The 13,659-nt window shown below is 46.8% G+C and overlaps 1 protein-coding gene across 1 annotated transcript in view; it reads left to right on the forward strand.

The window, feature by feature from the left end:
- The window catches only part of robo2 (roundabout, axon guidance receptor, homolog 2 (Drosophila)), a 1,135,129-nt gene that overhangs the window by 1,095,802 nt on the left and 25,668 nt on the right, over positions 1-13,659 (forward strand). Inside the window, exons 25-26 of the mRNA XM_078560411.1 lie at positions 3,797-4,057; positions 7,811-8,019. Coding sequence (XP_078416537.1) covers positions 3,797-4,057; positions 7,811-8,019 — 470 coding nt within the window. The remainder of the gene's footprint in view (positions 1-3,796; positions 4,058-7,810; positions 8,020-13,659) is intronic.

Genomic DNA, 13,659 nt, shown 5'->3' on the forward strand with positions numbered 1-13,659 from the left:
ATCTAACCCCATGCTGTACCTGTCCTGGGGGTGTTTGATGGGGACAGTGTAGAGGGAGCTTTACTCTGTACCTAACCCCGTGCTGTACCTGCCCTGGGAGTGTTTGATCGGGACAGTGTAGAGGGAGCTTTACTCTGTATCTAACCCCGTGCTGCACCTGTCCTGGGAGTGTTTGATGGGGACAGTGTAGAGGGAGCTTTACTCTGTATCTAACCCCGTGCTGTACCTGCCCTGGGAGTGTTTGATGGGGACAGTGTAGAGGGAGCTTTACTCTGTATCTAACCCCGTGCTGTACCTGTCCTGGGAGTGTTTAATGGGGACAGTGTAGAGGGAGCTTTACTCTGTATCTAACCTGTCCTGCACCCGTCCTGGGAGTGTTTGATGGGGACAGTGTAGAGGGAGCTTTACTCTGTATCTAACCCTGTGCTGTAACTGTCCTGGGAGTGTTTGATGGGGACAGTGTAGAGGGAGCTTTACTCTGTATCTAACCCCGTGCTGTACCTGTCCTGGGAGTGTTTGATGGGGACAGTGTAGAGGGAGCTTTACTCTCTATCTAACCCTGTGCTATAAACTGACCACCTGAGAATGAATAATGCGAACTTCACAAATCATTACAGAGTTAACAGAGAGTTTTGGCATTTGAGCATAGAAATAGCCCCTCATTCTAATCTCAGGTTGGTAGTGTGCCAGTGACTCTCTTAGTTGGTATCAGTCTGACCCATTTCATTCGCAGCCCAAAAGGACAATGATCTGGTGCTGGAGCTATTAAAGTTTCACAAAGTCTGTGTGCCAAGTTTATAAGCAAATTGGTGTAATCAATCCTACCAGCAGTTTTGTGTGCATTGCTTCAAGTCCCTGCAGTGTAATGTGTTCTTTTTGTAGCCATGCAAAATTATATCAGTTACCCTGGCAACTCCAGTTATTAAGGGGGCTAATGCAGTTAGTGGGATTGGCAGAGAGTGCCGCTGGACTGGCAACGTTTCCCATCTCAAATCTTCAACCTGTTCATCCTTTCCAATTTCCACATCTTTGACTCCTGCTGACCACACTAAGTAGTGTACGGCCGAGAGTAATTAATCCATCATCCCACCTCTTTTCTCCTCTCAAAAAAAAAATTACAAATAAGTTAATGACTCCAGGCAAGATTGCAAATTCTTCCTTTTTGCAATTAAGTAATTTGGGGACCTCTTTATTTCCCACTGATGTGAGTGAAATCCTTTCGTTGGATCACACAGGGAAACCAAATGCCCCTGGAAAATAAATAAAGATGCATTTCACAATTCTGTGGGCAGGAGCCCAGGATAAATGACTACCACCTGCGTTTGCTCTCTCTCTCCTTCCTGTTTTTACACTCTGAAAGGTGAGGACTATTTATGGAGAGAAGCTGGGGAATATGAGAGACTGGAATTGACTGGGAGAATATCAGTGAGTTTAATGGCATACAGAGTTATTAGTGTGTAAATTAATGCGGCCATTCCTGGTGAGGGAGAAGGATGGTGTGCGTACGAATTGTCACAAGTTGCTGGGTAGGTTGCACTGCTCTGCCATTAGCTTCATGAACACGGCAGCTCCCCCTCTGCCTCCCTGCGATTGTCATAAAAATTTCTACAGTTGCACTGTTTAAATGAACGAAGTTCCTTGAAGAAAGTTAGGGCTGGTACTTAACAGGGCGAGGACCCTTTTAATGAGGAGATTCCTGCAACTCATGGATTGTTTTTTAAAAGATTTGAAATATTTTAAATCCGATATGTTTTACTTTTATGTATCTTTTCTTTTCTCTTTCTTCTTTCTCTCTCTTTTCATCCAATCTTCCTTTGTCTCTTTTCATTTCCCATTCTGTACCTTTCTGAATTTTTTTTATACGTTCATGGGCCAGCACTTATTGCCCATCCCTAATTGCCCTTGAGAACTGAGTGGCTTGCTCGACCACTTCAGAGGGCATTTAAGAGTCAACCACATTACTGTGGGTCTGAAGTCACAGGTAGGCCAGACCAGGTAAGGACGGCAGATTTCAGCAAGTCACTGCCTGCAAGGGTGGTAGAGGCAGAAACCCTTAAAAAAGGACTGGCATATACACTTGAAGTGCCCTAGCCTATAGGGCTATGACTCACGAGCTAGAAATTGAGGTTAGGCTGGATCACACCTTTCTTCAGCCGGCCCAGACATGATGGGCTGAATGGCCTCGCGCTGTGCTGTAAATTTCTATCATTCTGTGACCCCTACGAAAGCTCTCAGGCTGCCTCACAAGTAGTGAGGTAGGGCTTTGAAATTCGGACCCGTATTCCAAAACCACGAACAACAGGTACACAGGAAGAAAAGTAATCATTTAAAAGGTGAATGGAGTGTTGGCCTTTTTCTCAAGGGGCTGAAATGCAAAGAGAAGGAAGTTATATTACGGCTGGACAGAACTCACACTAGACCCTTTAATATTCTGAGGGGTCTTGACAGGATGTGGAGAGGATGTTCCCCCTTGTGGGAGAATCTAGAACTAGGGGTCACTCTTTAAAAATAAGGGGTCACTCATTTAAGCCAGAGATGAGGAGAAATGTTTTCTCTCAGAGGGTTGTGAGTCTTTGGAACTCTCTTCCTCAAAAGGCGGTGGAAGCAGAGTCTTTGAATATTTTTTAAGGCACAGCTAGATAGATTCTTGATTAACAAGGGGGTGAAAGGTTATCGGGGGTAGGCAGGAATGTGGGGTTGAGGCTACAACCAGATCGCCCAAGATTGTATTGAATGGTGGAACAGGCTCGAGGGGCCGAGTGGCCTACTCCTGCTCCTAATTCGTATGTTTGTATGGTCATACGTATGACTCCATCTGGACTATTACATGTGGGACTAATTGGATAGATCCTGCAAAGGACTGACATAGACACAGAGAGCCAAATGGCCTCCTTCATTGCTGTAAGATTTTCTGACATGCTTTCTGATTAAAGGAAGTCTCTGCAGTAAGCATGTGAAAGATCATGGCTTGGAGGTGTCGAGCGCTCCATTGCTGCGCAATGAGAAAAGATCACTTGATAATTGAATAAAAACCTCCAGAATCTGTTGATTCTCATTTCCAATGAATCAATTATCCAAAGTGTATTTGTGTTTAACCTTGGCAGCAATGAATAGAGGGGGGGGTCACTGACAAAAGGCTACTTAATATTTGGGATGTGCGAGATGGGGTTATGCCATGATTCATTCCGGTAATGCTGCAATTATACTCCAGCCTGCAATACCATCATCTCCGTTTCACACACAGTTTTAGTAAATTAGGATTCTCGCAGCGTGTAAATTTTAATTACTTAACTGGAGAATATTAAACAAGACCGGGGCTGAAAAGTGTTTAATCAAAAGCGAGATACTGCGGATGCTAAGTAGCTGAAATAGGAACAGAAAGTGACGGTGGGGGGAACGTTATGACACTTGCAGGATGGGCAAAAAATTGGCAAATTGATTTCAATGCCGACAAGTGTGAAGTGCGAAACTTGGGTCGGAAGAATAGAAACCTTGGAAAGTACTCCTTGGAAAGTCAGAGTCTAAATAAGGCAGAGGTACAAAAGAATGTGGGAGCACAGATATCCAAATCACTAAAAATGGTGACACAGATTAATAAGGCCTTCAGGACCCTTCTTAAAACCTACCCCTTTGATCAAACTTCCGACCACCCTTTGTTCAACAAAACTCGTACCTTGGGGAGTTTATACTACATTAAGGATGCTACATAAATGCAAGTTGTTGTAGTTGGCATCTTTGGTAATGGTTGTTCTCTTTTTCCACCCACTTCCTCCTTCCCGCTCCACGTTGATCCTAGCTATGACAGCGATGGCTGGTGCCCACCGCCGCCCGTGAAGAGCTACCTGCACCAGGGCATGGAGGACGAGCTGGAGGAAGAAGACGATCGCGTGCCAACGCCCCCAGTCCGTGGAGTGGCCTCCTCGCCCGCCATCTCCTTCGGCCAGCAGTCCACTGCCACCCTCACCCCCTCTCCTCGTGAGGAGATGCAGCCCATGCTCCAAGCCCACCTGGATGAGATAAGCAGGGCCTACCACTTCGACATATCAAGACAAGCATGGTAGGTCTGGAATGTTCCGAAGAGAACATTCACCGAGCAGGCATCGCCCATTCCCTAAAACCGAGCAGAATAGGCAGCAAGCGGCAGATGGAATTTACTAAGAGAAATGTGAGGTGATGCGTTTTGGCAGAAGGGGTAGAGAGAGGCTAATGCAGACTTGAAGAGTTCTAAAGAGTGTGCAGGGACAGAGGGACCTTGGGTTCAGTGTATGGATCTTTGAAAGTGGCAGGACATATTGAGAGAGTGGTTGGCAAAGCATAAGGGATCTTCGACTTCATAAATAGAGGCGTTGGGGTACAAAATCAGGAAAGTTATTCTGAACATGACTAGTATATCCAGTTCTGGTCACCCACCCTCTCGGAAAGATGTGAATGTCCTTGAGCAGGTGCAGAGAAGTTTTACCAGAATGGTTCCGAGGATAGGGGATTTTAGCTACAAGGTTAGGTTGGGGTTGTTCTCAATGATTTCAAAAAGGAAATTGGATGGACACTTGAGGGAAATAAGTTTGCAGGGCTATGGGGATCGAGTGGGGAACAGAACTGATTGGTTTGCTCTGCAGAGAACTAGCATGAATTTGATAGAATACAGAATGAGGCTTGGCTGAGATCCTATTGGAGTTACCAAAACACCTGAGCACAAGGAAAACCATTGGTTGATTGGCAGCTCAGGCTCTGATCTGTTGTTACTTTTACAATGTTTGTTTACACAAGTTAAGTGGTTTAAAGGATTTGTGGTTTTTGTTGATGCCTTAAAGGGTATGGATGATTGACACTTTTATTAGTTTATAGTGCAATGATTTTTTTCAACATAGGAGAAAGTTATGAATGGTTTACTTGTTTTAAAGATTTTTTTTTTCCATGTCCTATTGTCACGACAGGGTTTATTGGCTCTAGACAGTGTATAGTGGGTCAATGGACATGGAACTGCCATAGGTTGGCATGAGGGGCCATGGGAGTGGTGGAAGGACAGAGTTTGACATAGGAGGTATGAGGGGCCATAGGGGGTGGGTGTGTGGGGGAGGCATGCAGTGCCTTGGATGGGGCATGGGGGGCTTTTGGAAGGGGGGCGGTGAGGGCTGGAGGGGCTTTGTGCTTTTATTTTAACTGGGACAAGGTGCCACGGCACCTAGGTGGCCCTTTTAAACAGCCCGCCTCCGCACCCGTCAACTCCAAATTCTTCCTGGGTCGGCCGGCCTGACTCCAGCTCGCGCCTGCCCCCCACCCCCCCCGCCCCTCCCCGGCCAATGAAAATCCCGCTTTTGCGGGCACTTATTCCCGAGGCTGCTGGGCGGAGCCTGGAATTTTCCCAACTCCCGCTACCTGCTGCGGGGGGTGAAAACCCGAGCCTCGATTGCTGGCTTGCTCGGTCGCAGAGCTACACACAGCGTACAGCCCAGGTACAGGCCATTCAGCCCGACTAGTTCATGTCAGTGTTTATGCTGAGGGGCAAATAATGGCTCAGGTCACTGGGGAAAACTCCCTTGCTCTTCTCTGAAAACAGAATATATAGCAACTTAAACTGATTAGCACTGAACAGTGAAGTTTAATTAACTGCCAGAACCCAGGAAGTGCAGCAGAACATGGCTATCTAAGGCTGAGATCTCAATTGTGCAGATTTTAATTCACTAATGCAGGCCATTAAGTTGATAATTCTGATTACCCAGCATGATGCTGCCTGCAATTATTTTTTTTGTGCACTGTAACCTCTAGTTTTCACAGATTAAATTTTATTAGTGTCTACCTAAAAACCAAATTACTGCTCCTGAACTAGAACCAATGTTGTTGCTACTCAGTGGCCTGTGTCTGTAGAGTGAGGCTTTTTAAACTGCTTGGCCCATTAATGACCTACTTTGTGTTCTCTTACTCCTCACAGAGGAGGAAGCAATTCTAATATTTTCACAAAGCACAGAAAGAGGCCATTCAGCCCATCTTCCCGGTGTCAGGTCTTTGTAAGAGACGCCCAGTTAGTCCTGCCTTTCCCCCAAAGGATCTCCCTGACCCCCCCAACCACTTGTCTTGGACACCCCTTTCAGTGATGCCTACTTCCTATTCAAGGCCAGTTGCCCCTGCAAATTCCGACAGCTGGGTCCTGACTGAGCTGGGGAAGCAGGAAACCCTGGAGTTCCCGCTCCTGGCCTTCGCTCCTAGGCTTGCATCCTAGGCTGGCCGAGTACGGGACCGATGGAGAAGGTTCCACCCCTTACTAGGCTGACTGGAATGTCCAAGAGGAAGCCGGCACAAGGGTTGCCGACTCCTCTAGGATTTTCCCGGTTTCATCACATGACCTCCCAATGCCCCCACCAGTTGGCCCATCCTCCTGGTTCCAATCACTTGGAAAGGAAACAAATTCTTTGAATACAGTATCATCGATTATATATAATATATAATATACATTTTTTAATTCTCTCACAAGATGTGGGTGTCGTGGGCAAGACCAACATTCATTCCCCATCCCTAAATGCCCTTGAGAAGGTGATGGTGAGCAACCTCCTTGACAGCCAAGGGGTTTGCTGGGTCATTCCTGAGGGCATTTACAAGTCAGTCACTTTGCTCTAGGTTTGAAGTCACACAGAGACCAGGATAATAATCCAGTAGTTTCAGGCCCACTATTACTCACTTTTTATGCCAGATTTATTTAAATAGCTCAATTTGAATTACCCCACTGCAATGATGAATTGTGTTTGAATTCATGTATCTGGGTTACTAGACTGGCGATATAACCACTCAGTTACTGTTTCCACATTCTTTAGTATGAGTGAAACAGCCTTTCCCCCATCTCCAATATTTTCACCACTATTAGATGAAAACCTTCAAAGAAGATGATAATAAAATAACTTTGTTTAACGCCACCTATAATTTTTCTCCCATGTTTTGCCCACGCCAGTTTCCTGGGAATGAACCTTCAATTTCTGCTGAGTTCAGGAAGGTTGGCAGCCCTAGAGCCCGGAACCACCCTAACCTCTACAGCCTTCCGGAAGGTTCTGCCAGACTCGTGTCATTGGAGTTACGGTGGGGGTATCCAGCAGAACCCTCCCCTTGAGATAATTCATGGTCTCACTGTCCAGGGTGAGCTGTGAAGAATGGCTATAGATGGGCGAAAGAGGGTGGGGGTGTGAGAATATGGGGGAGGTAACACTCCCTGCTCACCCACCACCCCCCGAGTCTGCACCTGGAGAAATTGGTTATGCAGTGAGCTCATAGCAGGCCATGGCCTGCTTGTAGGGAATACTTTTAGCTCTATACACAGCTGGATGGGCAAGGGTTGAGACTTTGAAAATTTTTGATGGAATTCCTCCACAGCATGAAACACACAAATAATGTCGAGAGGAAAAGACCCTCGCGTCCGTCCATCCCGTGCCCCACAACAACTATATCTTAAGCATCACGTTACAGACACTCCAACCCCCACTCCTTGGACAGGTGAAACAAACAAAAAACAGGCCAATTGTGGAAAGAAAGTGGAAAATTCTTCTCTGACCCTCCCCTTAGATGGTTAAATAGTGTGGGAGATCACTCTGGCCCACAGAGGTAAGAGACAAGAGACAGGGAGGACTTTAGATGTCCAGTTTGGAAATGTCCAGATAGTTTTTTTCAAAATCTAACTATGTAGTCCCACCCCTTACAAGTGACAACTCCAGAAGTGAGGTTATATCCTCAAGGATTAAAATAAAATCAGGAAATAGCATAAACCGTGTTTAAGGGAGTGTCAGTTTTGCTCTTCCTTGAAATGTTCCTGTGCTCCTTCTTCATACAGGCAGATGCAGGGAAACTCTCTCCCTCCTCAAGCCCCGGCTCTCCCCCTGGGCTACATCTCCGGGACATTAATTTCAGATATAGAGACGGACTTACCCGACGAGGAGGAGGAAGAGGAAGACGAGGAAGCTTTGGAGATGGCCAGACCTCTGCGGGGAATAGCACACACTCCAGGTTCCAGCCTAGACAACCTAGATAGCTCAGTGACAGGTAAGCAGGTCTTCCAGCCTGAGGAAAGGTGTGGGGTGAAGATTCAGCCCATTGACAAATTGACTGGGCATCCAGAAAATTTGGATTTTTGATTCGGTAACTCATAAGATGTGTATCCGTTTGTCTCTAACTCTCTTTCTATTTCTCCGTGGGCAGGGTTTTACAGTCCCCTGTGGCTCACCAGCAAAGGGTGGAGGGCTGGCCCCTAAAATCCCCGGGTGACCTTCCCGCCATCCTCCCCCACACCCCACCCCCCCACTCTCGACCCACCTGAGGCCCTTAGGTGGCCAGTTATTGACCACTAAGGCCAGTTTCCCCTCGGCCTCAAGTTTGAGGCTGGCGGGAGGAGCTCAGGGGCTGGAGGAATGCCAGGTAGGTCACTCTGCTCAGCCCCCGGGTAGGAAAGTGGGGGGAGGGGGGGAGTGGCCCCTCCCTTAAGGGCCCCCTTTCCACACTAGGAAGCCCCCGATCCCTCCAAAGGCCTGCCCCCAGCTGGTTCTCCCCTCTCCCAACACCCCCCATCTCCCCCAGTGGCCTCTCCATCACGATCCCCATCCCCTCTCCCCACCTCTCCACTTCACACCTCCTCCCCCAGCTGTGAGACCCTCCCCGATCCTGGATCCTGGGATCTAGGCCCCGGGGACTGCTTGTAGCCCCAGTCCCGGCCAGTCAGATTATCCGGCAGCTCTCTGAGGCAGGACTTGGCCGTAAGTCCCGTCTCCATGGGGCATTAAATGGCTGTGCGGCTGCTGTGATCAGTGGGGATGCATTTTGCACTGATGCTCCAAGTGGTGGGCCGTGAAACTCCACCATCCAAAATATCCTGCCCTCTAATCCTATCTCTCCATCACTGTTTCTCCATCTCTATCACGCTTTCTATCTCTCCATGTTTATATCTCTCCCTACCTAGCTATTATCTTTCTACCTGTCGATTTATCTCTCAACCTATCTCTCCGTCTGGAGGTGTCAGCTGTGGTTCAGTGGATAGCGGACTGTTTCTCAGTCAGAAAGTTGTGGATTCACAGAGCTGAGCACAAAATCCAAGCTGATAGCTCAGTGTAATACTGAGGGAGTGCCGCTCTGCCTGAGGTGCCATCTTTCTGATGAAAGATGAAACCTCTGCACCCTTTCAGATGGACATGAAAGATCTCACGGCCACTATTTCGAAGACGAGTGGGTGGGTGTTCTCCCCAGTGTTATGGGCCAATGTTTATCCCTCAATCAGCATCACAAAAACAGGTTATCTTGCCATTTATTTCATTCTAGTTTTTGTGATCTCACCGTGAGAAAATTGGTTCTGCTCGAAACGTTCAGTGACAAACCATGAAGGGAATCTCAAGAGAGTGATAGCAACTAAAGACTGACTCTTCCAAGTGTCAGGAAATCATTCTTTAAAATTGGGTCAAAAATCTGCAATTAACCTGTAACTGCGCCAAAACTATTGCCTCTGCTGTTGGCTGTTTGCAGAGTAGAGATGCCTTTGCTGTCCTACACACCCTTCCTCCCAGCCACACACTTGTCATCTTGAAATTAAGACTCATCACACAACAACAAGTTGAATTTATATGGCACCTCTAATGTAGTAAAACATCTCAAGGCACCTCAGAGGAGTGTTATCAGAAAAATGTTGACAGTAGAACTAGATAAGAAGACATTAGCACAGGTGACCAAAAGCTTAATTAAGGAGGTGCATTTTACCGTGTCTTAAAGGAGGAGAGAGAAGCAGAAAGGTGAAGAGGTTTCGGGTGAGGGATATTCCAGGGGAGGCAGTGGCGTTGTGGTATTGTCACTGGACTGGTAACCCAGTGACCCAGGGTAATGCTCTGGGATCCCAGGTTCAAATCCCACTATGGCAGCCCTGGAATTAAAAGTCTAATGATGTCCATAAAACTACCAGGTTACCACTTTGGGGAAGGAAACCTGCTACCCTTACCTGGTCTGGCCTACATGTGACTCCAGGCAGCAATGTGGTTGACTCTTAAATGCCCTCTGAACAAGGGCAATGAATGCTGGCCTAGCAGTGTCCAGGCAACTGAAGGCAAGGCAACCAACAGTAAAGCTATGGAAATTGGGATGTGCAAGAGGTTGGAGATGAAGGAACTCAGAGTTTTCAGAGGGTAGTGGGGCTAGGGAAGGTCTAATGGTGCAGTGAGCATTGACCCTACTGTTCAAGTCCCAGACTCTGGCCAAACAGGTTGAGTATCAACCTGCAAATCCTGATATGCCAGGCTGTAAGAACAGGAGAGTTCTGCTGGTCGGCCATGCTCGATGTGGAGTGGTGCTCCTCAAGCTATAGCCACTGGCTTCAGGCTAGTGACCTGTTCCAGGAAGAACCACCTATGGAAATAGAGGTGAGCATGTGCATTGTCTGCCTCATAACGCCACTCGGCATGGGAGAAGAAAAGGGGTGGGGCTGGAGCAGGTTATAGAGGTAGGGAGGAGCTAGACCAAGGCAGGATTTGAACTGGAGGATGAGAATTTTAAAGTCAAAGCCAGATTGGAAGTCCAGGCAACTGAAGGCAAGAGAACCATCCTGGGTGAATGGGACTGGGTGCAGGTTAGGTAAAGGATAGCAGTTTTTGATGAACTCAGATTTATGAAGGGTGCAGGGCAGGAGGTTGGCCGGGAGTCTGGAAGCAACGGCCTCTTAATTTAATTCTCAAACTGTTTTGATGAAGATGGGGGAGGGACAGATTCGGGCTACTCTGATTAGTCAGGATCTTTCGCTATTGGCATTGACATCAACTCTGTCTGCTAGAGATGTTGACTGTTCAGGCCACCTGAAGAGTGGTCTTCAGGCAGTATTTACAAGCAGTGCTCGCCACTCCACCATCTTCCTCATTTCCAACTTCCCTAATAAACATAAACCCAGAAGGCAAAGGCTTCCGTTTATCTGGCTGAAGATGTTTGAGTGCATGTAGCATCAATGGGCCTCAACACCCAGCACCCCTCGTTGCCAGGGGTTAACAAAATAACTCAACGTGAAACCATATGAGAGGCAGGTTTTCATTCATTGCTGTATAAAATGTGCAGAATCTGTCCGAAATGTCGTTAGACTCTAGGGACTTCCCCAAGGTCACTGGAACTCCTGCTGTCCAGTGACTTTCAATTGGGGATGTTTGGTTGTCTATAACTGCAAGGCAGGTTCTATATATCACCAGTAACCCTAGCACACAGGAATGAATAGGACTGGAAGAGACAATTTGAGGAGATCTAAAGGTCAATGGGTCCTATGTCTTGCAAGTCTTAACCCCATGACCAGAAAAGTATCTATTTTGTACACTCTTGAATTTGACAGCATGGATCTCCATTGCTGCCCGGACAGGCCTGTCCACACTCACTGTCCTGACAGCCTGGAGTGTTGTAGAACCCAATCCTTCTAAAATATTGCTACAATACTGAATAACCGTCAGACCAAAGAAAATTTGAGACTGCTGGAATTCCACAGTTGGTCCAACAGCAAAGGAAGAACTAAAGGAAATATCTTTTAACAAACAATCAGGCATTTCTCATTTCAGGCACTAGCGGGTCTGCTCTTCTATCATTTGAGGGAGCTTTACTCTGTATCTAACCCCATGCTGTACCTGTCCTGGGAGTGTTTGATGGGGACAGTGTAGAGGGAGCTTTACTCTGTATTTAACCCTGTGCTGTACCTGTCCTGGGAGTGTTTGATGGGGACAGTGTAGAGGGAGCTTTACTCTGTATCTAACCCCGTGCTGTACCTGTCCTGGGAGTGTTTGATGAGGACAGTATAGAGGGAGCTTTACTCTGTATCTAACCCCGTGCTGTACCTGTCCTGGGAGTGTTTGATGGGGACAGTGTAGAGCGAGCTTTACTCTGTATCTAGCCCCATGCTGTACCTGTCCTGGGAGTGTTTGATGGGGACAGTGTAGAGGGAGCTTTGCTCTGTATCTAACCCCGTGCTGTACCTCTTCTGGGAGTGTTTGATGGGGACAGTGTAGAGGGAGCTTTACTCTGTATCTAACCCCATGCTGTACCTGTCCTGGGAGTGTTTGATGGGGACAGTGTAGAGGGAGCTTTACTCTGTATCTAACCCCGTGCTGTCTCTGTCCTGGGAGTGTTTGATGGGGTCAGTTTAGAGCGAGCTTTACTCTGTATCTAACCCCATGCTGTACCTGTCCTGGGAGTGTTTGATGGGGACAGTGCAGAGGGAGCTTTACTCTGTATCTAACCCCATGCTGTACCTGTCCTGGGAGTGTTTGATGGGGACAGTGCAGAGGGAGCTTTACTCTGTATCTAACCCCGTGCTGTACCTGTCCTGGGAGTGTTTGATGAGGACAGTGTAGAGGGAGCTTTACTCTGTATCTAACCCCATGCTGTACCCACCCTGGGAGTGTTTGATGGGGACAGTGTAGAGGGGGCTTTATTCTGTATCTAACCCCGTGCTATAACTGCATTGCCAGCATTTTAAAGGACAATATAGAGGGAGTTTTATTCTGCATTTTTAAACTCCATGGACCAGTAACTATCAGTAATAATTCGATGATATGAATCTTGGTTTTGAAGAGCTGTTAAAGCCTAACAAAAGGAAGCTGGATGAGTTAAAGGACAAAGTTTTTGAAGAACACTATCTGATCAGACAGGCAATTTATCCTGAAGCCTCGCATCGTTCAGAGTCATGCAGTGTCATCCTCCCCTATGGAAACATTCTCAGTCCAAATTCTTTGGAGTCACAATGTGTCACAATGTTCACAGACTGAAGAATCTCTGCAAATATTACATGCTTGTTAAGGAAGACATAGAGGCCCCGTTTTATCTCATAAAAATGTTAATATGGCAATTAGCCGAGGTGTAATGGTAGATGTGCGCACTCCCTGTTGGTTAATGGATCTGGGAATGTACATTCATGGATCAGGATACTTTTAGCATGAATAGGTGCCTGAAAAAAAGAGATGAGTGATCATAAATTAATTTTACTATCAAAGATGTAATCAAGCCTCAGCGAGATACCGTATTATCCCGGCATTTTATTGTTCAGGTGCTGTTTGCTGAAAACGTTTAATGTCCTAGTTAAAGTCCTCCTGTCGTGAATGGAATTAATTTCAATGTACATGCAAAATGCCTTGATTAGAGATAACAGCTAAAGACCCAATAAGGTTCTTGAATGTTCCATTTTGACGAGTTCGTGTGACTGAGTGAACAAGCTGAAAGTTTCTTCCATCATCAGTTCTGGGCCTGTCTCACCTCAGTTCTGAAAGTCGTGGAGAACAATAGGAGGCCATTTGGCCCATCATGTCCCTGTCAGCTTTTTGAGAGAGCTATCCAATTAACACTACACCTCTTGCTCTTTCCCCATAGCCCCGCATATTTCACCTGTTCAAGTTTACATCCAAATGCCTTTTGAAAATTCCCATTACATTAACCACCACCCTGTCAGGCACTGCATTCCAGGCCATCATAACTGTGTAAAAAAAGAAAATTTCCCCTCATGGATCCGGCTGAATTTCCTATTCAGTTACACCAGTAACAAATAGAAATGGACGGAGAAGGAAAATGCAGCTGAGGAACGTTAGGATCAGACCAGAATCCATCAGCCTTGAGTATCAGCCTAGGCAAGGGGATAGCGCAATCACCTCATGAATCAGGAGGTTGTGGGCTCAAGAATCACTCCAGAGGCTT

Source organism: Cetorhinus maximus, chromosome 16 (genome assembly GCF_964194155.1).
Source record: "Cetorhinus maximus chromosome 16, sCetMax3.hap1.1, whole genome shotgun sequence".
NCBI classification, from domain to species: Eukaryota; Metazoa; Chordata; class Chondrichthyes; order Lamniformes; family Cetorhinidae; genus Cetorhinus; species Cetorhinus maximus.